At 51.8% G+C, this 25608-nt stretch overlaps 1 protein-coding gene across 1 annotated transcript; it reads right to left on the minus strand.

Moving 5' to 3' along the window:
* Window positions 1-24330, minus strand: BTBD2 (BTB domain containing 2). The gene is made up of 9 exons (XM_084276388.1): window positions 23903-24330; window positions 16623-16742; window positions 13311-13467; window positions 9012-9117; window positions 8060-8257; window positions 3975-4167; window positions 2217-2304; window positions 971-1117; window positions 1-461 (listed from the first exon to the last, which is right to left on the minus strand). Exons 1-9 carry the CDS (start codon window positions 24313-24315, stop codon window positions 300-302), a joined length of 1584 nt encoding a protein of 527 aa, XP_084132514.1. The 5' UTR covers window positions 24316-24330; the 3' UTR covers window positions 1-299.
* Between the last annotated feature and the right edge of the window lie 1278 nt (window positions 24331-25608).

Consider the following 25608-nt stretch of genomic DNA (forward strand, 5'->3'; position numbering starts at 1 on the left):
ATGCATCGACATTCATTCCAGCCAAAAGAACTGCATGTTGTTAGACAGGATTAATTGGTAGAGTGAAAAAGGACTAGCCACAGACAACCTACAAATGATACTGGGATATCACTTAGTCTGGTACATGATAGCAGCAGAATCACTAGCACAAAGGCAAAACATGAGCTTTGAAATGATTTTACTGAGACCTTTGGCTAGTGTGGCTCCAATTGGTGTGGTCAAACTCAGCCAGAGCTTTAGTTTGGAAGGTAACGGGGAGGAGGAGAAGGGCAGAGTCCGGAGCCGGCTCCACAGCTGCACTATGTGTAGAAGATGATCTCTGGGATCTGTCCATCCTCCACAGAGGTGCCGTTGTTGTTCCCAGCCGCGTAACAGAACGTGAAGCAGGTTTTGGCTCCTGTTGTTGGTGATTCGTGGATCACTTTGCGCAGTCCTTTGGTTCCGTAGTGGGAATCTGGACCCTGCAATGGTCAGAGAAGAACAGATCAAGAAAGGGGTTGAGCCCCACAAGACCCTGCTGTGAGCTCTGGCCTCCCAGCCCGGCCCGAAGCACCAAGCTCTGGAGATCTCAGCACCACCCTTTTCTTTCTGGTCTCTGCACCTCAGGTATTCTGAGCAAAGTTCTCATCTCTCTCGGAGCTTAATGCTGCTTCTAACCAGGTCTCCACAGTTAAACATCAACTTCTTTGAGCTGCTGCAGGCAGGCTCTGGGTTCCTGACCAAATGAATCCCATCACTGCATCAGCAGCTGTGGCCCATTAATTGCTGCACTCTTACAAGTTAAAAACCAGCTCTGAGTGTTGGTGCTGAAGGTGCTCGTTGCACAGACTGCAGAGCCAACCTGCAAGACTCCGCTACAGGCCCTAAAAAACGCAGAGCAGGAACCACCTGGCACTGAAGGATGGACTGAGGATGCTGCTTGCACCTCTCCCCACCCTGCCCCTCCCCTGTGTGCCCCCCAGCACGGTACCTTGAGGGTAGCACAGGCTGTGTAGTTGACGTTGGGTAGAATCTCAACTGGCTCCTTGAACATGACCCGGAAGGTGTTTGATGAGCCGTCGCAGCTGAAGCCCGTGTCGTTCTGCCCCAGGACCGTGTTACTGTCTGTGTGGATGATCTGCAAGACACGTGTCAGCTTCCCACCTGCAGGGTGAGCTGAGCCCTGTGCCAGCACAGGAGCCTGTCCCCTCAAACCCAACCTGAGGACGTGGTGCAACCAGCCCCGCGGTGACCACCCCCCGCTGCTCGTGTCCTTCACACCAGCAGCTGCAGCTGTGGGTCCCTGGCAGCCCCAGACAATCCCTCCTCATCCCAAGGCCCAACTGAGGACTCCAGCCAACATCCTGCTGCAGGCCAGTGTTCTGCACTTAGACCTTCACTTGCCTCTCTCCTCCAAGAGCTTAGGGCACCAGGAGGAGACCTGATGGATAGGGAAGACAGACTGCCCCTGTCCCATCACTGGGATAGCTTTCCTGGGGATGGGTCTTCTCAAGTGATCCAGGCTGGGTCCAGAACAAAGCCCACAGGATTCCTGTAAGCCACCTCTGTCTCAACAAGGTGACCATGGTCTCTCCCTCAGTTCTACTCATCATCTTGAGTGGGACACTGATGTCATGAGGCTGCACATCAGCTCTGCACAGGCCCAGCACAGAGAGGGGTGGGTGCCCCATCCCTGGGGGTGTTCAAGACCAGGTTGGATGGGGCCCTGGGCAACCTTGTGTAGCTCCAGGCCTGGAGGTTGGTGTCCCTGCCTGTGGCAGGGGGGTTGGAGCTCTGTGATCCTTGGGGTCCCTCCCATCCCACACCAGGCTGGGATTCTTTTCCCTTTGCTGAACAGTGGCTGCTCCACTGCATTTGCACAGCTCAGAGCAAAAGATGGTCCAAGTACCACCCCAGACCCAACTGCTGCTGCAGAACAGAACTGGCCTGACCTGCTCAGTGTGGGGAAACACACTCAGCTTCTCAGGGTGCATCACAGCTCTCCAAGATGTACTTGGGGAGATGCTGCAGTGACGCATGCAACAGGACACTGCATAAAACCCAGAGCAGTAATCCCTCTTATCCCCAGTGCCCCATCTGGCCCTCACTACATCTGCCAACCACCCTGTCTAGACAACAAATACAGTCCTGTCTAACTTCTGATTTTCTTGCATATCCACTGAGATGTCTGGGGTAGCACTTCTAGAAGCAGATATTGAGGTAAAGCAGAGACTTACCTGTATATTTACTTGGTAATCTGTTGGCCCATGTATGGATCCATATAATCCAAACCCAACTACAAATATCCTTTTGTTTACTGAGAACCTGCAGGAACAGATGAGGAAAGTCAGACCAACTTGCCACTCCTGTGCTGTTTTAGTACAAGGATCCTACACAAACATCTCCACTGGCTTTGATTTTATGCCTTGGATTTAATGGGTCCTAACAGGCTGGTAAGAACGTTGTTTGCTCACATAAAATATCAAGCTGCACAATCCCATCACCAGGCTTCAGAGTCCAGGCTCAGAAAGCATGGTCAGGCTGTGGTACCATGTCAGCATCCAAAAACACCAGGCAGGTGCAGGCAGGGATGCTGGCACAGCATGGACCAGCACCCACTCCCCCAACAGCAGCAGCCTCTCCAGCCAGGTCACACTTTCAGTGTCAGTTTAGATATGTCCCTGCTGAGCACTGGAGGATTGTTGCCCTGCTCCTGTGCATCTGCTGGATGTTGCTGTGCTGCAGACTGACACAAGAGTAGAAAATAAGATTTGCTGCTCCTGAAGGCAGGAATCCCTGCTGTGCCAGGCAGCAGGAGCAAGGATATCCACCCCACTGCCCTGCTACACTCTGTCTTCTCTGGCAGCCAGGAACCCTCAGTGCCCACCAAACTGCCAAGAGATCTTGTCCATCAACACTTTCAGTCCTGTGTGTTTCAAGAACAAAACACCTGTGGCTGACTAGAAGCCACTGCTCTGCAACCAGCCCAAGTATTCAGTGTTGGAACTGCACACAGGTCTCTGCTGCAGCAGTTGAGCCTGAACACAAACTGAAGCTCCAAAAGGTCACTGAGGAGCAGATCTGAGAGCAGTGAACATTTGGAGCTAGCAGCTCTCCCAGTTAGCATCTCCTCTAAGGGGATGAATGGAGCAGAGGATCCAACTAACAGCTCTGCCAATATGCAGGAGAACCAGCAACAAAAAAGCTTCAGAAATGTAAAGAACTACAGTAAAGCAAGTCTCACCTCCACCCAGGCCAGAGACAGGACAGAACCACAGCTCTCCCAGGACCTCCTGTCTTGCTCTAACTGTCTGGTCACACAGAGCTTTTGAAACACCACTACCTGTCAGACCACACCTCCATGTCTGTGGCACCAGGACTGGGCTTTGCTGTTTCTCTACAAGTTTTGGTCTAAACAAACTAGGTGTTAGCAGAACAGCAGTCACAGGGAGCATTTTATCCTAATCCCTCCCTCAAATCAGTGAGATTAAGGGGCTGCAACAAGCACATTTACACTTTGAATTGGGCAGGGAACTGGCCTGATGGAGCACTGGTTTGGCACAGGAGGAAGCCTGTACAGCTGCAGGAAGCCACTTGAAAAGGAGAGAGAGAATCTCCCCCAAGAGCCAGTTGCTGGAGGGCCACAGTTTGTCTTTACCAATACAGAGGTGAAGTGTGGCAGTCTGCAGCTGCACACTCAGCTTAACACACCAGGAGAGGCTTTTACACCCAGCAGAACATTTTCCCCCTTGGGGTCTGGGTGCTGGAAGGCAGGGTCTGGGTGCTGGAAGTCAGGGTCTGGGTGCTGGAAGTCAGGGTCTGGGTGCTGGAAGTCTGGGTCTGGGTGCTGGAAGTCAGGGTCTGGGTGCTGGAAGTCAGGGTCTGGGTGCTGGAAGTCGGGGTCTAGCACTTAACCTGGTGGGTTCAGGTCTAGAGGAGGCTCAGAGCTCAGTACACACGCATCTATCAGCAGCAGAATTAGCAGAGAAGCTGACCTTATCCTGTCACTAGTCCCACTGTACCCCCAGCGGCTCTCCACCTGCTGGAAACGGCTGATGCTGCACTCCTTCCCCCGCAGGCAGCAGCGTGGTCGGTCGATGAACTCCACCCGCGGCTTGGGGTTCACTGTGAAGTGGAGGAACAGGCTGACCACCTCCCGGTCCGTGAGGATTCCCGACTGGGCAGGCCCTGTGCAGGGACACAGAAGCAGCCGTGCTGTCAAGCTTCTGGGAAGCAGGAGGGAATCCTTTGGGGTTTTACATGGGGAGGGGGATCTGACTCACAGGTCAAACCCTCCTCTCACCCAGTGTCTGGCTGGGGTGGCAGGAGAGAAACCCCAGGGAGACATGAGCTGCCTGGTGTCTGTGTGCCCAGCGTGGGCTGGGAGCATCCACAGCCTGAAACAGAGCTCTGCAGAGCTGAAATGCTCCTGGCTAACAGGACCTGCAGGTCCTAACCCAAAGGGAAGTCAACTACCTGCCAGGAGGGTGCAGAGAGGTGGGTGATGGTCTCTTCAGCCAGGGGACAGGAGATGGGACAAGGGGCAATGGGCTCAAGCTGCCCCAGGGCAGGGTCAGAGCAGATGGGAGGGAAAAGTTCTCCCCTGGCAGAGTTGTCAGGGCTGGAACAGGCTGCCCAGGGAGGGGCTGAGTCCCCTTCCCTGGGTGTGTTTAAAAAAGGGGAGATGAGGTGCTCAGGGATCTGGTTCAGCACAGGATGGGAATGGTTGGACTCAATGATCTTAAAGGTCTTTTCCAACCTGGGGATTCTGTGACCAGTTTAAAACCCCCCACCAGGCTGGCAGCCCTGCCCCTGCTCCCCCAGTGATGACAGCACTGGTAAGAGATGGGAATTTTCATACATCTACACTGGTATTTTCTAACAGGACACTGTGAAAGCCTACCAAGGGCAGTGGGAAGGAATGGCACCTGCTTATCATCCCCTTAGGAAGCACAGGAATATCGTTCTGTCATGACAAAGCTGGTTTAGCTCACACCCTGCTTTGACTCTCTCCTTTCTTCAGGCATTTAAAGCCCAGTTTGGGGTTTGTTTGGGGTTTTTTACTACCTTTAGTTTAGAATGGAGGGAAAAACACTGGGGATTTCAGCAAGAGCTGAAACATGTTCACACCTTTCCTCTGGTAACTGGATTTTCTTCCCCAAAGCAATGCTGAACTCAAGCTTGGGAAATCACTCTGCCCTCATGAGGCCCCAGCTGGAGTCCTGTGTCCAGAGCTGGGGGCCCAGTATAAGAAAGATGTGGAGCTGTTGGAGAGGGGTCAGAGGAGCCACAAAGATGCTCAGAGGGCTGGAGCAGCTCCCCTACAGAGAGAGGCTGAGGGAGCTGGGCTGGTTCAGCCTGGAGAAGAGAAGGCTGTGGGGGGACCTCATTGCAGCCTCCCAGTCCCTGGAGGGAGCAGAGAAACAGGAGGGGAATCAGCTTGTTAAAGGGGAGATAATGGCAGGACAAGGGGGATGGAGTGAAGCTGAAGGAGGGGAGGTTTAAATTAGATCTTAGGGGGAAGTTCTTTGCAGAGAGAGTGGTGAGGGGCTGGAACAGGCTGCCCAGAGAGGGGGTGGGTGCCCCATCCCTGGGGGTGTTCAAGGCCAGGTTGGCTGGGGCCCTGGGCAACCTTGTGTAGCTCCAGGCCTGGAGGTTGGTGTCCCTGCCTGTGGCAGGGGGTTGGAGCTCTGTGATCCTTGGGGTCCCTTCCAGCCCAGACCAGGCTGGGATTCTATGATTCTAGTTCAAAACTGGAACTAGGTAAAAATCAGTGTTCTAGCATAAGAGTCAAAAGCTGCTTCACAACTCTGTTCACCAGACCATGCTGGAGAAACACCTGTATTAAGGGCTCTTTAATGTGGGGAGCAAATCCTTGGCTACTTGTTGGTCTAAAGCAACTTGTAGTTGGTTAAACTCAGCAGGACACTCTGCAGACATAAGGCAGCCCAAGCTGCAATAGACAGAGATGAAAGAATTTCAGGAAATTAACAGATAAATGAAGTCATGGATATGCTCAGCAAAAATTAGTTGCCATTGATCATGTCTAAACTTATCCTGTGTTGCTGCAATTCAGTTCTCAAATGTTTCTTATTACTTGCTCTGAGGGGAGGGAGTGACACATTTGCCAGTTAAAACATCTTCATGCAAAACTCCACATTTGATGCCAGATTATAGAACAAACTGGTGAAACCACTGCCTGTAGAAATCCCTTTTTTGTTTGGAGAGGGGTGTGACCAGCAAAGAGATAACTCAGAAACAGGGAAAAAGGATGAAGCTGAAGTAATTCCAAGGCAGTCCCTTGGTCAAGGAGCAAGTGACCAGCTCAGCCTCTCAGCTTTGGTATTGCTTTTGTCCATCCTTTAGGTTAAAGCAGCTGGAGAAAACTTAGGAGCAAGAGCTGAAGTGGAACAGGCAGTTGTGACAGACACTATGGGCTGCAGTGTTGATTTTCAAGGCTTCAAATATGTCAAAATTATCTCCCAGAGAGGCAGAAGGACACAAGAACTGAAGGAAGGGTTGGAAGAAAACTGCCAAGCTTGGTATACACAAACTCCTCCATTCAGTGCCAAGAAGCCAACACCATCTCTGTCCCAAGAAGTGATGTGCAAAGGAACTGGTGGTGTTGCTTCTTTGTACACATAACTGCAGCCTAAAACAAGTTTCAGTTTTAGCATGAAAACTCTTTAAATCACCAGTTTTCAATCCCTAGAGAATCACCAGTGTGAAGTCAAAGGTAACAGGCAATGAAAATAAAAACACCTTAAAAAACCCAACTTTAGTCAACAGTTTAAAATGATTTAGACATCTTTGTAGATCAAAACCTTAACATAAACTTCAAAAACACTTTGAGACCCACACTAAACAACACCAGCCCTTCAGCTCAAAGTGTATTTTGAAAGTTTGTTTCAGTTATGTGTCTCTTGTCTGGATGGCAGCAGCAAGACATGACCAAGGCTGCCACTGGATTACAGGCAACAGCAGATAGAGGATGGAGGGAAACATCCTAATTTCTTTGGGAGCAAACAACAATCAACACCAATTATCTGCAGCTCCATTTGCTTTGTGTAGTTTAAACCCTTGGAATGGTTAGAAACCACTTGTATCAGTACAGGCTGGGGGTGAGCTGCTGGAGAGGAGCTCTGTGGAGAAGGACCTGGGGGTGCTGGTGGGTGACCGGGTGGCCATGAGCCAGCAGTGTGCCCTGGGGGCTGAGAGAGACAATGGGATCCTGGGGGGCATCAGGAGGAGTGTGGCCAGCAGGTCACAGGAGGGGATCCTCCCCCTCTGCTCTGCCCTGGTCAGGCCCCACCTGGAGTGTTGTGTCCAGTTCTGGGCTCCCTGGGATAAAAAAGACAGGGATCTCCTGGAGAGAGTCCAGAGGAGGGACAGAGATGCTGAAGGGCCTGGAGCATCTCCCCTGTGAGGAAAGGCTGAGGGAGCTGGGGCTGTTCAGCCTGGAGAGAAGAAGACTAAGGGGGGACCTTATGAATGTTTATCAATATCTTCAATATGGGATGCAGGGGGAATGGGCAGCCCCTTTTCAGTGTCTGTGGGGACAGGACAAGGGGCAATGGCTGCAAGTTGGAGCACAGGAAGAACTTTTCCCCAGTGACAGGCTGCCCAGGGGGTGTGGAGTCTCCTTCTCTGGAGAGATTCCAGCCCTGTCTGGACACTGACCTGCGTGACCTGTCCCAGGGAGCTGCTTTGGCAGGGGGTTGGAGGTTGAAGGTCCCTTCCAACCCCTGTGATTCTGTGAAAGGAAAGTATGTGACCCCTTGTTTGGATCTTTGCTCTCAGCTGAATGGAGACAGCACCCACCTACACATACCATGAGCACTAATGGTCAGCTATGAGCTGCTCCTCCACGATGGAGAACCACCCTCTTCACAAGACAGTGAGTGACCACAGATGGAAACAGCATTTGCACACTGGATTGTGTAGATCAGTGACAGGGGAGGGGACAACAACCTCAAATTACTCCAGGTTACACAGAGAACATCCACTGTCATGTACTTGATCCTCTGTAGTTCAGAGGAAGCAAAGACCAGGGTTGCCAGAAACACCTCTGTTGAGTTACCTGCTGCAAACTCCTCAATAGTCATCAATGGGAAGCGGATTAGAGAAAGTGCTTTGCCCAGAACTTTCCGCTTGTTCTCTGGAATCACCTGAAGTTGCTGCCGCTGACACTCGGCCTCCGACCAGCGAACCACCGCATTGAACAAGCGAACCTCCCGGATCCCCAGCGTGTCCCTCTCCAGCACTGCAACCAGGGTGTCTGCAAGGCAGGACAGACAGGGACAGCTTCAGGCACTCACTACAGTCACCCCCGCTTTGTGTAGCCAGAAGCACCCGAGGTACAGCTGAGGGAAGGGAGGGAGCAGCACTGGAGTTGATCAGCATCTCCCCACAGTGCTGCAGGCAGCCTCTGGGGGAGAGAAATCTGCATATTCCACAAGAGAGCAACTCCTTTTAATTGGCATGTTAATGGGATTGCAACTTACTTGATGTTAGATTTGGATGCAGCAAGCAGCAGGGAAGGCAGGAGGTTACCTGCACCCTCCCTGAGTCCACCTCAGCAGGAGATGGTTAAAGTCTAAATTTTCATTGTTAATTAACTGCGCCCAGAAAGTTTGCAAACTGCATGTGGTAATTAAAAGAATCAGTTCTTGCTTCCAAAGCAAAACACAGCACCTTTTTAACTTCAAAACCTGACAAAGACTCAGAGGAAAATGCCAACTCCACAAAAGCAGGCAAGTTACACCCACCCAAAACCTGCCAACGTCAACAGAGGAAACAGGCTTTGTAGCATGCCCAGAAAACTCAAGTTGCACCAAAGTAAGCTGATTCCAGGGTATTTCTGGATGCTCTTTTGCAGAAGCTGTGTCTCTGGGCACTTAGTTCCAGGGAATGAACCTTCCAGAGATTGCTCCAGAAGAGCAGAGCCACAGCAGAGAAGTGCCAAGTGTTAACCTGCAACTGAGGGCAGCTTGTTAGGAGAGCAGGCAGGGGCAGGAGGGAACAAAGCTTACCCAGGTCAATGTCTGTAAAGCCCTCAGCATTGATGGCATCTGATGTGTTCTTGTCTATGTTCTCCAGGCAGAGGCTGGCCAGCTGAGGCTCATCAAAAAGTCTTGCCTAGGAATGAGGAAACAGTTGTTAACACAAAAGGTATTTTGAAGTTTATACCAAGTAAGGATCCCCCCCTCCTTCTCCCACAGAGCCATCTTCATTAGCAACACCACACCCAACTGCACCCTCAGTTCAGGGGCTGCAGCAAACACTAGAAAAACCTGCACTTGGCATCAGTTCTGGTTTAGCTGTGCATGTCTTCAGGCACATCTTTGTTTTCACAGAATCCCCAGGTTGGAAAAGACCTTTAAGCTCATCAAGTCCAACCATTCCCATCCTGTGCTGAACCAGATCCCTGAGCACCCCATCTCCCCTTTTTTAAACACCCCCAGGGAAGGGGACTCAGCCCCTCCCTGGGCAGCCTGTTCCAGCCCTGACAACTCTGCCAGGGAAGAGCTTTTCCCTCCCATCTGAGCTGACCCTGCCCTGGGGCAGCTTGAGCCCATTGCCCCTTGTCCCATCTCCTGGCCCCTGGCTGAAGAGACCATCGCCCACCTCTCTGCACCCTCCTGGCAGGGCAGGGGAGGTGGGGAGAAGGTCTCCCCTCAGCCTCCTCTTCTCCAGGCTCAACACCCCCAGCTCCCTCAGCTGTTCCTCAGAGGATTTGCCCTCCAGCCCCTTCCCCAGCCTGGTTGCCCTTCTCTGCACTCACTCCAGGACCTCAATGTCCTTCTGATGGTGAGGAGCCCAGAACTGGACCCAGCACTCGAGCTGCAGCCTCCCCAGTGCCCAGTCCAGGGGCACAATCCCCTCCCCAGCCCTACTGGCCACACTATTCCTGACACAAGCCAGGATGCCATTGGCTTTCCTGGCCCCTGGGCACACTGCTGGCTCATATTCAGCCTGCAGTCACCCAGCACCCCCAGGTCCTTCTCTGCCTGACAGCTCTCCAGCCAGTCTCCCCCAGCCTGTAGCTCTGCAGGGGGTTGTTCTGTCCCATGTGCAGCACTCTGCCCTTGGCCTTGTTAAACCTCATCCTGTTGGTCTCAGAGATTTACATCACATCAGTTAGTGTGGCCATAGTTCTTTCCTAGCACTATAATGACCATGTCAGCTGAGGATGAGTAATTTTTACTGTATCATTTTGCTGTTTAGGTAAAAGCTTTGCCCAAAGGCTCCAGGCCTGCCCACTCTAGGGATATGAGGAAGAACACAGACACACTGAGCTCACGTGTGAGCACATGCTTGTGTCCCATGGGGATGTGCAAAGCCTTGCAGGGTACATACCCTGCTTAATGCATTTGTGTGTTTCACCCAGAAACAGCTACTTTAAACTCAGTACTTTAATGAATCCCCCCCACTCCCCCAACAGGTTACTATTTCCCATGAAGCCTGTACACAGCTTGGACCACTGCTCAGGGTCTCTGTGCCCAATGCAAGCAGAGTCTCCTAATAATTTCACTAGTGCTTCAGATGCCCCTGGACCACCAAGACAGAGATTCATAAAGTCACACAATCCTTTGGGTTGGAAAGAACCTCTAAAATCATCAAGTCCAACCATCTCTGTGCCTAACCAACAGCAGTGAGATGGGAACACACAAACATCACTGTGTCAACCTCTTGTTTCCAGGACTGGTTTTGCTGTTCAGGAAGGAACTGCTCTAACATCACACCAAACACAAGCACAGGAGCACACTGGGACCTGAACTCACCACCACAGGTGAGGTTTAAAGTCTGTGGCTTGGGCTGGGAATCCAGTCACTATGGAGCATTTCCTGTTTCACCCTTGCTCACAGGCTGCAGAACCCAGCAAGACCCACCTTTGCTGCTGAGACAGAGAGAGCTGGAACAACTTCCCATTTTCTCAGGGACCAGGGATGCTCCAGCAGCCTCCACCTGCTTCCAGGGCTGGAGTCCTACCAGCTTTCTGTGCTCCTGGATGCCAAGAGACTGACTCTGACTTCACTGCCATAGTGGCTCCCTTCTGACACGTGAGGGGCTTACATCACACACCATTATCCCACACAGTGGCTTTAGGCAAGCTATTATTTCCTTGTTGATCAAAGTGATGTTTGCATGTTCATCTGCCATGAAAAGAGGATTATGAGGCACAATCAATTAGGAAACCTATTTGCCACTGATCCTTCTGCCAGAGGTTTGCAGTTGCTTGAAATGCTGTCAGTGACAGCTGCTGGACCAGCAGGATTCAGCAGTGACACACACAAAGGTTTGGGGGGCTGCAATCTGAGGTGCACAATCTTAAGCCTGTTGGGAAATGTTTTATACAAGATACAGCTCAGGTCTGGAACCAACTGTACAAATTATCAATCTGATGCAGTAAAAGCAGAAAGCAGAGGCTGATTTTCACACTGAATGACCAGACAAGAGCATCTGGAGAACAGATCCATTAAGTGAGGTGCCTCAAGCAGCCAGTCATTGAGATATAGAAATGTTTCTTAAAGAACCCTGGCCTCAAATATTTCACAGGCTTGATATGCTGCAATAGTAAACACAAACTAGATACATACCAGTACTGATAATTAATTATGACAGGTAAGTTACAAACAAAAGGAACAGGAAAGTCTGTCTCCATCTGGCATTTCAGCTGTCCCAGCACAGCTGACAGACTCCCCTGCAGTATCTTGTTTTTCAGATATTCATAGAACTAGGACACCTACAAGTTCCTTTTTTTGCCAAAGAACCACCTTTGTGACTTGTAAGATGTCACCATGAACCTAAATGTAACCTCACCAAAGCAGCAAAGTCAGGATGCAGAGACTCAGCATGCCACAGAAATCATAGAATGGTCTGGGCTGGAAGGGACCCCAAGGATCACAGAGCTCCAACCCCCTGCCACAGGCAGGGCCACCAACCTCCAGGCCTGGAGTTACACAAGGTTGCCCAGGGCCCCATCCAACCTGGCCTTGAACACCCCCAGGGATGGGGCACCCACCCCCTCTCTGGGCAGCCTGTTCCAGCCCCTCACCACTCTCTCTGGAAAGAACTTCCCCCTAAGATCTAATTTAACCCTCCCCTCCTTCAGCTTTAATCCATCCCCCTTGTCCTGCCATTATCTCCCCTTTAACAAGCTGATTCCCCTCCTGTTCCTCTGCTCCCTCCAGGGACTGGGAGGCTGCAGTGAGGTCCCCCCACAGCCTTCTCTTCTCCAGGCTGAACCAGCCCAGCTCCCTCAGCCTCTCTCTGTAGGGGAGCTGCTCCAGCCCTCTGATCATCCTTGTGGCCCTAATAAAGACCACCACCACCAAGCTGACACCTCTAATCCTCACGAGGTGACAGCCAGTGTAAGACACCTCCTCAGAACTGCAGCCAAACCCAAAGCAAACTGCAGCAGAGGAGAGGCAGTGATATGCCATCCCTGGCCTTACTCAAAGGCATTACTTGCAAACCTCACAGGGAGCGGCTGAGGGAACTGGGGGTGTTCAGCCCGGAGAAGAGGAGGCTGAGGGGAGACCTTCTCACCACCTACAACTACCTGAAGGGAGGGTGCAGAGAAAAGAGATGGGGCTGGGACATGGTAAGGACAGCAACACTCTTTCATCAGCCCGCCTGCCAAGTCTCATCTCCTCCAAACTAAGCACATGTTGTAAACACTGGTCTGCTGCCTCGAGGAGTCAGAGGAAGAAAGAGGAGTCCAACCCTCACAGATGGGATCAGAGGGGCACAAGGATGCATAACCAGCCCCTCAAAGAGCTGAGAAACAGCTGCACAGAAATTCCAGGAGTGGGTGCTTTCAGCACAGCAGGGGGCTGAGCTGGAACAGGCTGAGGAAGAGGTGACTCTGTACGTCTCCTAGGAAAATAAACCAATGAAAAACTCATGAAAAAGTATTTTCTGTCTTTCATCCCCATTTCAGTGAAGCTCTTGCAAGAAAAGCCCTTCTGAGAACCTCTGACCAGCAAGACCCAGCAAGTTTTGGCGCAGATAAAGCTTATCACATCAGTCCTGAATCCACACAAGTGAAAATCCTCTCATTTCACTCTTCTTCTTGGCAGATGAAATTTTTCCACACCGTTAATTTCTTCCCCAGCTCACACTCTGGAAGGAATCACCTGCCCCACCAAAACACTAAACAGTTCTGAAAGGTCAGCAACACTTGCTGCAATTCACTGTTCTTGGAATGAACCCACCCATCAGCTCTAGCCTCTTGTGAGGAAGGATTCAAAACCACAGAGATGATCAACTCTGTAACACTCCCAAAATCTTCCTTTTCCCAAGTGGGCCTTGCTCAAGGGACTCACCTGTGTTAACAGCATGAATGCATTGTCTGCTCGGAGGTTTTTTTTCAGGAACTCCACACAATGAGCTTCCAGGGCTGGAACTGCATATTTTTTAGCTGTGTAAAGTGTTGTCATAACAGTCTCTGGTCCAATTTGTACTTCGTCTGAATAAAGGAATCTGGAAACATGCAAACAAACATTGCTTTGGTGAAGGCAGGAAGAAAACAGGGTAAAACCCCCCCACAAGTCATAAAAAAAACCACCCCTATGTTTGTGCTGCTGCTCATCGGCCCCATCTCCTGAACTTGAGAGATGGAAGGGTTTGCACATCCCTTCCACTGACTCTGGTTTAAAAAGTTTTGGGGTTTTTCTCTCTTTTTTTTCTTTTCTGAACAGACAGTCTTTACAGTGCAACTGTTACTGAATGGCACAGCTAGGAAACCACCTCGAAGCATCTCACCACCAGTGAGCTGTGCAGCCTGCCACTAGCTTGGCTGGAACAATCTCTGGCCTTAAAATTAACATTTTTAGCTGTTCAATTAAGAGTAAACAAGGAAAAAAAGATCAATCCTGCTTACTTCAAAAGAGAAGCTCCATTTGACATGCTCATTCCAAGCACTCAAATACATACACCCAACTACAGCCGAGGTGTGTTTATCTACACCCAACTTTCCCCCCCGACCTCTTCACTTTACACCCTGACCTGTCTGGCTTCATTTTACAACCCTCAGGAGTCCAGCACACAATAGAACTTCAGCTAACTGTTAGTTGTAATGAAAAACAAGGACTGCCATGCTGCAAGCAAAGCACCAGCCTTCCCTGTTAGGCCAAAACAAGGAAGGACATTCATTCCGCGTGGAAAAACAAAGGAAGCCTGACCAAGCCTCTTCCTACCCCAGCATGCTGATTAGAGGCAACAGGAACTGGCAGGCTGAGCTCAGTAAAACCAGTTACACACTTAATCTTAGTCCCAATCCCATGTAGTTTTTGTTTACTGTTTTAACTTGAGCCAGTGGAGCGTTTGCCAATGAGGATCTGAAAGGCAGGAAGCACAGAGGGGTAACATTAACTGTGCTTGGTGTTCCTACTCCACAGGGTGTGTGGGAAACCCCAGCAATTTCTTCTCCTGTGCCTCTCCAAAGCAACACATCACGTGGCTGCTGTTCCTGGAGGCTTCACACTCTTCTCAGGACACACCAGGCAGTGCAGCTCCTGGTCCTCTGGCTGGAGAGGAGCTCAGGGATGCATGAACAGGGGGATTCAGAGGCAGGGAAGCGCTCTCCTTGCTGCTGAAAGCAGAATTTTGGGCTGCTCTAGAGCTTCTGTTAATAACAACATCAAGCCACAAGTTCACAAATGTATTCTGCACACATCCCTCCACCAGCCCTATTTTCACTAGCTAATCTTTTTTTATTACAAGCTTAAAGGAACACAGTTGCTCTAAAAACAACCAGTTCTATTTACTGCAATCACTGCAACTGGATTTTTTATAACAGTCCAAACAGTGCAGCTAAAAGGGGTAACAAAAGCAGCTCAAACTGAAAAAGCATAGTATCAATTTAAAAGGAGGTTTGGATTGTAACTGCAAACATGTTCTTTGGGTTACCAGGAGAATAGAAATAATAACAATAATGAAAAAGGCCTTCTCACACAATTACAGCAGACCTATTAAAGGCCACTAGCCTACAAACACAATCAGTCTAGGGTCCAGAAGGGACCTTCTGCTGAATGCTCAGGGTGGGCACTTTGTCCCTTGATAAGCTCCTGGTCCTACACAGTCATGGCTTGGACCAAGCCCAGAGACATACATAAGGATCAGCTGCCATTTCAGATCAGTGTCTGGAGGGACCAGTTTTAGTCTGAGAAGGTTCACACCACATACATGGGAAGCTTCCCACTGGAACAGAGTTCCTCTGGCACATTCAATCTCTGAACATCTTAAAAGTGACAGTTTGACTCTAGATGTAAGTATCTCAGATATCATCCTACCACATGTGCAGCTGCTGCTGCATAAACTGGGAAATCTGGAGGCACTGGGATAACCCCCACACAATTCCTCCTATACAAAACATCAGTGTTCCCACTGAAATCCACCTCAACTCAGCACTTCAGTGTTCCCAGATGACGGTTCTCTTCCAAGATCAGATTGTTTATACAAATGCTGAAATCCCAGCACTGGCAAGGAAACATTACTTTGCCTCTAATTTGGTATTTTAAGTCTATATTTTAAAGATAGATACTAGCTCTGCACTCCAGAGATCCACCAGGCTGAGGGAGTCATGTGCCAATTAGAGGGATTCCCCATGTGCTGGTTTAAAATGAGCCAAAGGGGAGGGGGCAAGGGGCTCCCTATTATTTCTGGCTTTGCATTCCAGCAAAGATCAATTTTAATATCTTCTACCACAGTGCAGTCATGAGCAGCAGTTTCTGAAGGTAAAGGAAGAAGCGTGCCAAAGCTATATATAGTCATTGTTCCCAGTAGGAAGCAAGCAGGGAACATGTCAAGAGCACAGGACTGGAAACCCCTGGAAGTAGGTTACAGAAATCCTATAGAAATGGGACAATGGCTTTTCAGCATCCATTCAGGATGGCTGCTGGATGTCACACAGCACCAGCCAAGCTTAAAGAAATCAGTGAACAGGATGTCACAGCCCCTTCCTCCTCCTCCTTTGAACTGGCAAATTCAAATCCAGCTCTCTGAAAGAGCAGTAATAAAAAAATCCCTGTCCAAGGGGAGACACTACACAGAATGTCTGACACTGACTTCACACCCTTGTCTGCCTGTTGTAACTTGCTCATTTGCCTGTTGCCTGAACGAGCTCTGAGTATCTGTAACCTGCAGAGTTTGGAGAGGATTACTTTCCTCCACTTCCCTCAATCATTTGGATCAAATCAAAGCAATTCATCAATGAGATTTTGAGAGATAAATGTCTGAACAGGCAAGTATCAACTCAACTGCAAGGGCCAGCATGCATTCCAACTGCTACCCAAAACACCTCCCTAGTGCTGCATCTGCCTGGCATAACTAGATGTAATGACATACTTAGAGAATTATAAATGATGCAGTCTAGCTTTGCCCACACTGCAGATCAGCAGCATGAGGGTGTGTTAACTATTGCTAAACCAAAGCACAGAGTCAATCAGGTATCTTTGTGCAGCAGCCACACCAGGCTTTGACCCAGGAGAAGAGGGATTTACCAGCAGCATTGAAACACTGACCAAAGAGGCATTTAGAAACTTAATCACCCTGCAAAATGGTTCAATGCTTTCATGGAAAATACCCTTTTCACCACTATATCTGTTTATTCCAGTTGTATATTAGAAGAGGCTTACTTCAGCAGGGCTAGGAAGGCAGCAGGCTCCACATCAGGCAGCTCAATCTCTGTAGAAGTTGTGGCCATCCCACCGTTGAACATGGCATCAAAGACTGCACTGCCCACAGCCAGCACAAACCTGGTGTGGAAACAAACAGACAGCAAACCTCAGGTTAAACACTATTCACTTTACAATAATCCCAGGCTAGCTGCTATTCCCCAAGGGCAGCCCCAGGGAAAGCAAACTGTGCCTAGTGTTCAAGCAAAGATGTTTTGCAACAGAAGGGAGTGTCAGGCTTTCTGGTCCTTCACTCAAAGTTGCAAGTAGCTTCATTCTGAGCCCTGTCCCAGTACACAGCACAGAAACAACTCCCCAAACCCCACATTTTGTGCATCACAGAAGGGTGTATTTGTGCCTGTTGCAAAGTCCTTGTAGAGCTTACAGACCATTCAGCTTGAGAAGCTGAAAACCAACTGAGTTAAGGAGTTGAAGTTCTTCCAGGAGGCAGAGCCCATGTCTTGGTGCAATTCCCCACAGTCACATATTGAAAATGCTTTGGGAAAACTGATCCCTGCAGGCTACCCACCCTCCTCCATTCCTGGTGACAGCAGAGCAAGCTCTCAGAACACACACAATGCACTGGGGCAGCATCACCAGGAGCTGTGGACACCAGCTCATCCTGCAGCACCCAGCCCAGGAGCTGCCCTTCCCAGGCAGACTGCCATCTCCTTCCATGCAAATCCCACTCCAGGCTCAGCCCTGAAGGCAGAGAAAGCCTCACTTGAGGAAAACCAGCACTGTGAGGTGCACACAAACCCTCCCTGCACTGCTGTGAGTTTAGGTGGTCACCAACAGCAAGAGGCACCTTCTCAGAACTGAGGAAAACTGAAGCAAGAGCTCCCTCAGACAGAGACCAAAGACAGGACTGCAGCTCATGTTAATGATAAAACACCACCTCCCACCTTACCAGGAGGCACAGACCTGGTTATTAAGCTGCTGGACCTGCCTTATGCCACAGAAAAGCCATTTTGAGAACTGTTATTGTCTGGAAATGAAGAGGGGAGTTCCCCTCCCTCCCACCCCCCCAAGCAATCTCATTCCTGGTGTCTGCCACCAAGCAGCTCCCTCAAGGCAAACACACCACAGGCCAGAAGGTCCCAGTCCAGCAGCACAGGGGAAGCAGAGCCCAGGCTGCAGGAGCAGCTTCTGCAACCACTTCTCCAACCAGCTGCACAAAGGGAGGAGATGGCAAACTCAGGTGCTCTGCCTGCAGCAGTTTGATGCAGACTTGGGACAGACAGAAGCATCAAGAACCACAGGCAGAAGGCAGAAGGCACAAGACAAAACACCCCCCAGTACTCAGAGCCTGGGAAAAGCCACCTTTCAGTTCCTTCTGCAGTGGGCAGTGACACAGGAGCCTCTCTGGTCTTCTCTTAACCAACATTTTTCATTTTCTCACTTTTCACTCCCCTCCCATCCAGAGGAAGCCTTCCATGGACACCACAGAGCCAAGTGCCATGGATGTGCCAGGCTTGTTTGCTGTCACACAGCAGTTGGCTGACAAGCTGGGCTGTTCTGTTTCTGATGGGTTAAGAGAGCCAGGGACAAACCACAGTGGTTAAAGCTAAGAAGAAAAAAAAGCACACATATGCATATTTTTGTCAAAGAATTCTGAAGAAAAATGTCAAGAGCAAATAAAAAACCTTCTTTCCCAATGCTAGAGTTGCCAGATGAAGCCAAAGTCCTTGTTCCTACAAAAGCAGTGATGGCAACAAGCTGATCACAGGCATTATTTGCTACTAAAAATTACTATAAGTTACTATAAATTAATTGCATTCTAAAATTACATTCTTACAGCCAGCACAGCATATACCCTCAGTGAACAAGCAGTATTCAGAAGCAATTTGAAAAGGGCATCAATCAAAAAAAAATACCAATCAACCCCACCACTCTCCAAGTTTTGGTTCCATTTCACTCTGGGACAAGTGAGCCCCATTTTTTTTAAACCTGCTGAGCCCTAAAGAGATCCCAGAAGGTGCCAGAGATAGAATCATAGCATCATCATGGCTGGAAAAGACCTTCAAGATCATCAAGTCCAAATGAGAGACAGAGGACCCCAAATTTCAAGTTCCCTTAAAACATTAAGGGAATAAACTTAACATAAGAAAATCTCTGTCTTCATGATCATAGAATCCCAGCCTGGTCTGGGTTGGAAGGGACCCCAAGGATCACAGAGTTCCAACCCCCCTGCCAGAGGATGATGTCTTCTTACTCTTGCTGGAAAGGGCACCTAAAGCCAGGGAAAGCAGGGATGTTTGCTGGTTCTCCTACACAGTCCAACAGTTTGCCCCAACCACTCAGATCTGCAAAAGGAAGAGCTGGGAAGAGTTTCAGATGGGAGAAACACAACTGTTAAGCCAACCTGGCAGAGTCACAGGGCTGTCTCAGTCCTCCCCTCTTAACTTTCTGAAGTGCTGCAGCAACCAGCACACAGCAAATCTCTCCTAACCCCCAGGAGCCTGACACAGACCTGCAACTCTGAGGAAGGAAACAACAGAATCCCCAGGTTGGAAAAGACCTTTAAGCTGAAGTCCAACCATTCCCATCCTGTGCTAAACCTGATCCCTGAGCACCTCATCCACCCTTTTTTAAACACCCCCAGGGAAGGGGACTCAGCCCCTCCCTGGGCAGCCTGTTCCAGCCCTGACAACTCTGCCAGGGAAGAACTTTTCCCTCCCATCTGCTCTGACCCTGCCCTGGGGCAGCTTGAGCCCATTGCCCCTTGTCCCATCTCCTGTCCCCTGGCTGAAGAGACCATCGCCCACCTCTCTGCACCCTCCTGGCAGGGCAGGGGAGGTGGGCAGAAGGTCTCCCCTCAGCCTCCTCTTCTCCAGGCTCAACACCCCCAGCTCCCTCAGCTGCTCCTCAGAGGATTTGCCCTCCAGCCCCTTCCCCAGCCTGGTTGCCCTTCTCTGCACTCGCTCCAGGACCTCAATGTCCTTCTGATGGTGGGGAGCCCAGAACTGGACCCAGCACTCGAGGTGCAGCCTCCCCAGTGCCCAGTCCAGGGGCATACCCTAAGTGCAGCATAGAGACCCACTTTTGTAAGAGGAAGAATTCATGCAGAGGGTTATTTTTAACAACTGTGTAAGGGCCAAGATAAAGGAAGCCTGAAAAGCTGCAGAGAAGTGAGCAGAAGGTGAGCAAAAGAACTCATAAAGCCACACTTGATTTCTCATCATCCCCTCTGTATGTGTGAGAATCAAATCACACTGACTTTCAGCAACAAGCCACAGGAACTTCCATGAAGTTTAATCATTGGACTCGTCTTCATGAGGATGCAAAGTTGACTCCTGAAGGCTTTTGAAGGTCTGCAAGAAAATGTCTTTCATTACACTACTTGTAGCTTCCTACCCACCCATCTTCTCAGCTTCCTCCTGTACACTAGTGTCTCCACCTGCCACCTAGTTTAATTTCTATACCCAACAGTCCTGCTCCCTTTCCATGCACTACAGTAACACCAATAATAAAGTAAACCACCTGAGAACCATGACTGTTCTGCCACCACACACCACCTCCCTCCTCCATCCCTTCCACTGCAGAGAAGTCTTAAAATATCTATTCCAGAAGAGCTGGCACAGGAACAGAGCAACACGTGACGTGCTGCAGCTTGGTGAAGCGGTAGGGAGACGTTAATGAACAATGATCAGCTACTTGCTGCATCCTTCCAGGGCAAGGACTGAGACTCCAGGTGAAGGAAGCAGGAGGCAGGTTCAAAATCCCCAGGGAGAAGCTCTTCACAACACAAGCCCAGGAGTCAAGCACTAGGACACCTCGGCTCACGACACTGGAGGTACAAGTTAATAAGCATCCAAGAAAAGACAGGATGAGCTGAACAATCCTAGTTATCACACCCATGGCTGATGAGGTTTAGGTGTTTCTAATCTCACCAGTGTTGTGCTTGATGAAGCAGATCTGGAAAAAGACAAAAAAAAACTCCCAACAACCTTCCCTTTTCCTCTGGGCCTAATGAAGGTGTTGGCCTTGGCTGTGTTGTTACTGTGGAGCTCTGAGGCAGGCTACTCAGTCTGGCATTTCTGAGCCTTGACACCAAAAAAACCCCTTAAGGCCATTCCACCTTCTCCATGGCTGATTCAGCAGCAAGCTGAGCCCATGGTGCAGAGCTCCAGGGAAGGCAGGCAGTTTCTGCAGGGCCTGGAGCCCCCTCAACCTGGAAAACATCCAACCTTCTCAGGGCTGCAGATACTTCACAGGACAGATGAACCTTCACTGGAACCCTGCACATCCACTTTATTTACCCACAAACAGGGCTCTCATGTAAAAAAATGTATGTCTGCTCCTAGTTGCTACATGAGGTATCTACTGTCTGCCTCTGTGGCTTTTGGGGGTGCTGGTGGGTGACAGGGTGGCCATGAGCCAGCAGTGTGCCCTGGGGGCTGAGAGAGACAATGGGATCCTGGGGGGCATCAGGAGGAGTGTGGCCAGCAGGTCACAGGAGGGGATCCTCCCCCTCTGCTCTGCCCTGCTCAGGCCCCACCTGGAGTGTTGTGTCCAGTTCTGGGCTCCCTGGGATAAAAGAGACAGGGATCTCCTGGAGAGAGTCCAGAGGAGGGACAGAGATGCTGAAGGGCCTGGAGCATCTCCCCTGTGAGGAAAGGCTGAGTGAGCTGGGGCTGTTCAGCCTGGAGGAAAGAAGACTAAGGGGGGACCTTATGAATGTTTATCAATATCTTCAGGATGGGATGCAGGGGGAATGGGCAGCCCCTTTGCAGTGTCTGTGGGGACAGGACAAGGGGCAATGGCTGCAAATTGGACCATAGGATGTTCCACACCAACATGGGGAAGAACTTTTCCCCAGTGAGGGTGAGGAAGCCCTGGGACAGGCTGCCCAGGGGGTGTGGAGTCTCCTTCTCTGGAGAGATTCCAGCCCCATCTGGACACCGACCTGTGTGACCTGTCCCAGGGAGCTGCTTTGGCAGGGGGTTGGACCTGATGAGCTCTGGAGGTCCCTTCCAACCCCTGTGATTCTGTGATTTACTCAAACTGCTGAACTTCCCAAACTCCTAGAAACACACCTGAACCTACAGCTCTGTCGTGCTCAGAAACCTCCTCCCTGAACCAGGAGCACATGCAGAGACCAGCACCTGCAATCACTCAGCACACATGTTATTTAACTACCCCATCCTACAAATACACCACCTCTGCTCCTCCTTCCCAGAGGAGCCCAACCAGGGAGCAGCTGCACTACCACCTCCAGCTCCTGCAGGTCTGTGCCTCTCAGAGTTGTGTTAACCAGTCCACTGTGCACCATGCAGCCCCATCAAAGACACTGAGACATTGGGACATTACAGGCTGCTCCACCAGCTCCCAACATCCCCACGTAGGATACACTGGCCCAGCCTGAAAATCATCACAATAAACCCAGTCTGTAAAAACAGGGTGAGGTTGTATGTTGGACACTTTGGTCCTAAGCATGGATGTATGAGAACTGAGCACAGAAAGGGTCTGGGTGGGTTTCTTTTGAGATCTCTGTAGCTGCAATAACCACAGCACTTCAGGAATCATCAGCACTTCCCAACTGTAACACCACAAAGGAAAGGTTTACTAAAAATCTGTATAATCCCTAAGTGGGATGTCACGGCATGACACACTCCATTCTGCCATTCCCACCCAGAACACCAGATGGATTTCAGAGCAATTAAGCAACATTTCACTTTGGGGCTATTTTGGGGTGGGTTTTTTTTTAAGCTTCATTTATTTTCCATTTCTTCCTAGGCTGAACATTGCCCCTCCCCACCTAGGAAGCCTACTTCCCAGGGCAGCAACAAGCTTATTCAAAAACTAACCAAGCTTCAAATTATAAAAGGACAGAATCACAAGGTTGGAAAAGACCTTTGAAGATCATCAAGTCCAACCATTCCCATCCTAAGCTAAACCATATCCCTAAGTACCTCATCTACCCTTTTTTTGAACACATCCAGGGAAGGTCTGACACCCTGAATGCTCAAACCAGCCTAGAACAAGCATGTTTTGTTTGCAAAAGAAGAAGAAAAGGGAAATCTTAAGGGGCAACTTCCAGGAACATGAGCACGTACATTGAAAGTGGCAGTCTGAAATACTTTGGGGTGAGGCTGCCTTTGCCAAGCAGCACTTCTAAGCACACCAACAAGCCTTCCTCCATCCCAATGAAAGCAGGTCCAGTCTTCTGAGCAAAAGGTTCTTGTCTTTGTGGTGGTTCAGCCAAGCAGCCCAGGAGGCACTTCCCAGAGCAGCAGGTTGTCAGTGGCATGCATGGATTCACCCAGCTAGCCCAAAAAGCTGCTGAACGTCAGTCAGCCACATCAGCTCTGCATGATGCAGGTGGAGGAAATTCTTGGAGCTGCAAACTGTTAAATGGCAGCTCAGCCTTAAACATCAACCTCAGCTGGTTACCTCACGCCCAGATGTCATTCTCAGTGCAGCTCTCCAAGGACCATAGCTGTTTTTTCTTACAGAAGAGGGTTACACCCCATAATAGGGGGCTTCAGAAAGGATTCAATAAAGGTTATTTTTGAAATTAAACGTGGTGGAATGAGTTTGGTGTGTCAAACCATTGCATGCCCAGCACCCTCGTGGATCCCTGTGGCTGCCAGCAGACACCAGGCAGGCTCTATTCCTCCTCCTCTCCTCCGCTCCCCACAAACCCAGCATTGCTTCCCGGTGGGATGCAGGGACCTGGGTCTCCCCCCTCACGACCCTCGCCCTGCTCACACCACCCACGCTCCCAAGGAGGGCAGCCCCAGCCAAAATCTGGAGCCCATCACCCGGGCTGGCGCTGCAAAGGGGACACACGGCATCGATCCCAGGTGCCTGACCACGCCGAGAGACACAACCACCTCCCCAAACACCAAACCGGAGCACCCGCGCTGCGGACACCGGCCCCCCCCACCCCCCACACACCCAGCCGGGGCCCCGAGGCCGGAGCGGAGCTGGGCCCCGCCGAGGCCGGCGCGTCGTCCCCCCCACCCCGAGCTCAAGCGCTCCTGGGGAAGGCAGGGCAGGGCCCGCCTCGCACCCCCCACCCCATCACCCTCAGACGCTGCCCGACCCCTGGGCGAACCCCACTCCCGAGAACCCGAGACCCGGGAGCCCCGACCATCTCGCCAGGCTCCCGGCACGGCCTACAGGCCACGACCTGTCCAGGCCTCCCCTGCGCGGTCCGTGTCCCCCGCAGCCCCCCCCATAGCCCCCCCAGGTGCCACCCCACGCCCCCCCCCACCCCCAAAACCCCGTCCCACCTGTGCGCCGGGATGCGCTGCGAGCCGCGGCCCTTCCCCACCAGGAAGTGCACGTCGCTGAGCACCTCGTTGTTGAAGAGGAAGGCGAAACGCTCCTGCACCGTCGGCTTCGTCGCCTGCCAGTTGTAGACCGGCTCCCGCTGCAGCGCCCCGCCGGGGCCACCCGCCCCCCCGCCGGCTCCCGCCGCCCCCGCAGCCGCCGCCGCCGCCGCTGCCGCCGCCGGGCCCCCCGCGCCGCCGCCGCCGCTCGCCGCCGGGTTGGCAGCGCCGCACTGGTTGTAGGTGAGGCCGGGAGGCGACGGGGGGGCGCCGTTAGTACAGGCCGCGCTGCCGTTGCCCGGAGGTGGCGGCGGCGGCTGCGGGCAGGAGGAGGAGAGGCCCCCGGGGCCCCCGCCGCTCCCACCGGCCGCCATCTTGTGCGGCGGAGGCGCAGGAGCGGGCGGCGCGGGGCGGCGCTGCAGCAGCACCAGCACCAGCAGCGGCGGGCGGGACACGGCGGCGGGCGGGAGAGGGGCGGCGATGGCGGCGGCGGCGGGGCGGGCGGTGCTGCCGGGGCTGATGCAGAGAGACAGGCAGCAGCGGCTCATGGGGCACCGCGCGGCGCCGCCGCCGCCGCCGGCCGGGCCATGGAGGGAGGGAGGAGGGAGGGGGAGGGAAGGGAAGCGGCGGCGGGGCGGGGAGAAGGCGTGAGGCGGCGGGCGGGGCCGGGAGGGGAGCGGAGCCGATCCCACGGCAGGATGAGGGGCGAGCCGGGAGAGAAGCGGCGCCACCCCGGAAGGGAAGGAGAGGCCATCGCTGAGGGGCGATGCCCTGAGGGCCGGCTCTTGGGGGGGGGCATCCCCTGAGCGTTGGCGTTCAGGGGAGGATGGGGGAGGGACCCAGAGGGCAGCTGGTAAAAGGATGAGGAAAATGGGCGGCAATTTAAGGAGGGGAGGTTGGGAGGTGAGGGGGTGAGGAGTCAGGGGGATGGGGAGACAGTCCTGGGGGGGGGGGGGGGGGGGGGGGGGTGGCAGGGGAGGGGGCTGTGGAGGCGGCAGGTATCACTCCCTCCCCGCTCTCACAAAACAGCCGTTCCTTTCAAGCCTCCGCTGTGCCCAGGACACCCTCCTTTGTGCCCAGCCATGGGCATTCCTCAGAGTAACAAGCTCAGTTACAGGCTGCCACCGCTGCCACCAGGCCTGGAGCACCCTGTCACCGCGAGCAGTGTGGGTATGGCCCTGCACACACCGGGAAGCTGCAGTTCTCCTCAGGGACAGGCTGATCTGCAGCGGCCTGAACCCTCACCTGGTTGTGCCCCATGGCTACCGAGCCCCCAGAAGATGGCCAGCAGGTCCCCACCCATGACCATCTCCTTGCCCTGCCAGCCTGAGGTGGAAAATCGCAGGAGGAGTCCAAAAAGCAGAAGATTAATTAAGAGGCTGTACAACTGCCTTGCTACAGTCTCAGTAACTGAACCATTACAGGGATTTATTCTTCATGGGGTCATTAGATTCCCCCTTTCTCTGTTACACGTCCCCTGGTCTGTGTTCAGCTCTGTGAAGTGCCTGCACGTGCATTAGGGAGCAAATGTGTGCTCCTTGATTTGTCCTGTTCAGCGAGCAGACGTCCTGCCTGCCCCTTCTGGTTTGTGTGCCTTTGTGTCACAGTTTCTGTAGTACACAAAGACATGCTATTTATATCGATTCAAAGCTTTCAGACCCTTGTAC

Source organism: Gallinula chloropus (genome assembly GCF_964237585.1).
Source record: "Gallinula chloropus genome assembly, chromosome: 28".
Lineage (NCBI taxonomy): Eukaryota > Metazoa > Chordata > Aves > Gruiformes > Rallidae > Gallinula > Gallinula chloropus.

Bases quoted from the DNA above. Each gene is read 5' to 3' on its own strand.
- BTBD2 (XM_084276388.1), bottom strand. From the start codon at position 24,315: ATGGCGGCCGGTGGGAGCGGCGGGGGCCCCGGGGGCCTCTCCTCCTCC. The intron at 4,168-8,059 runs GTAACTCAACAG...GTCCCTGCACAG, and splicing joins TATTGAGGAGTTTGCAGCAG to GGCCTGCCCAGTCGGGAATC. The intron at 1,118-2,216 runs GTAAGTCTCTGC...CGTGTCTTGCAG, and splicing joins ATTACCAAGTAAATATACAG to ATCATCCACACAGACAGTAA.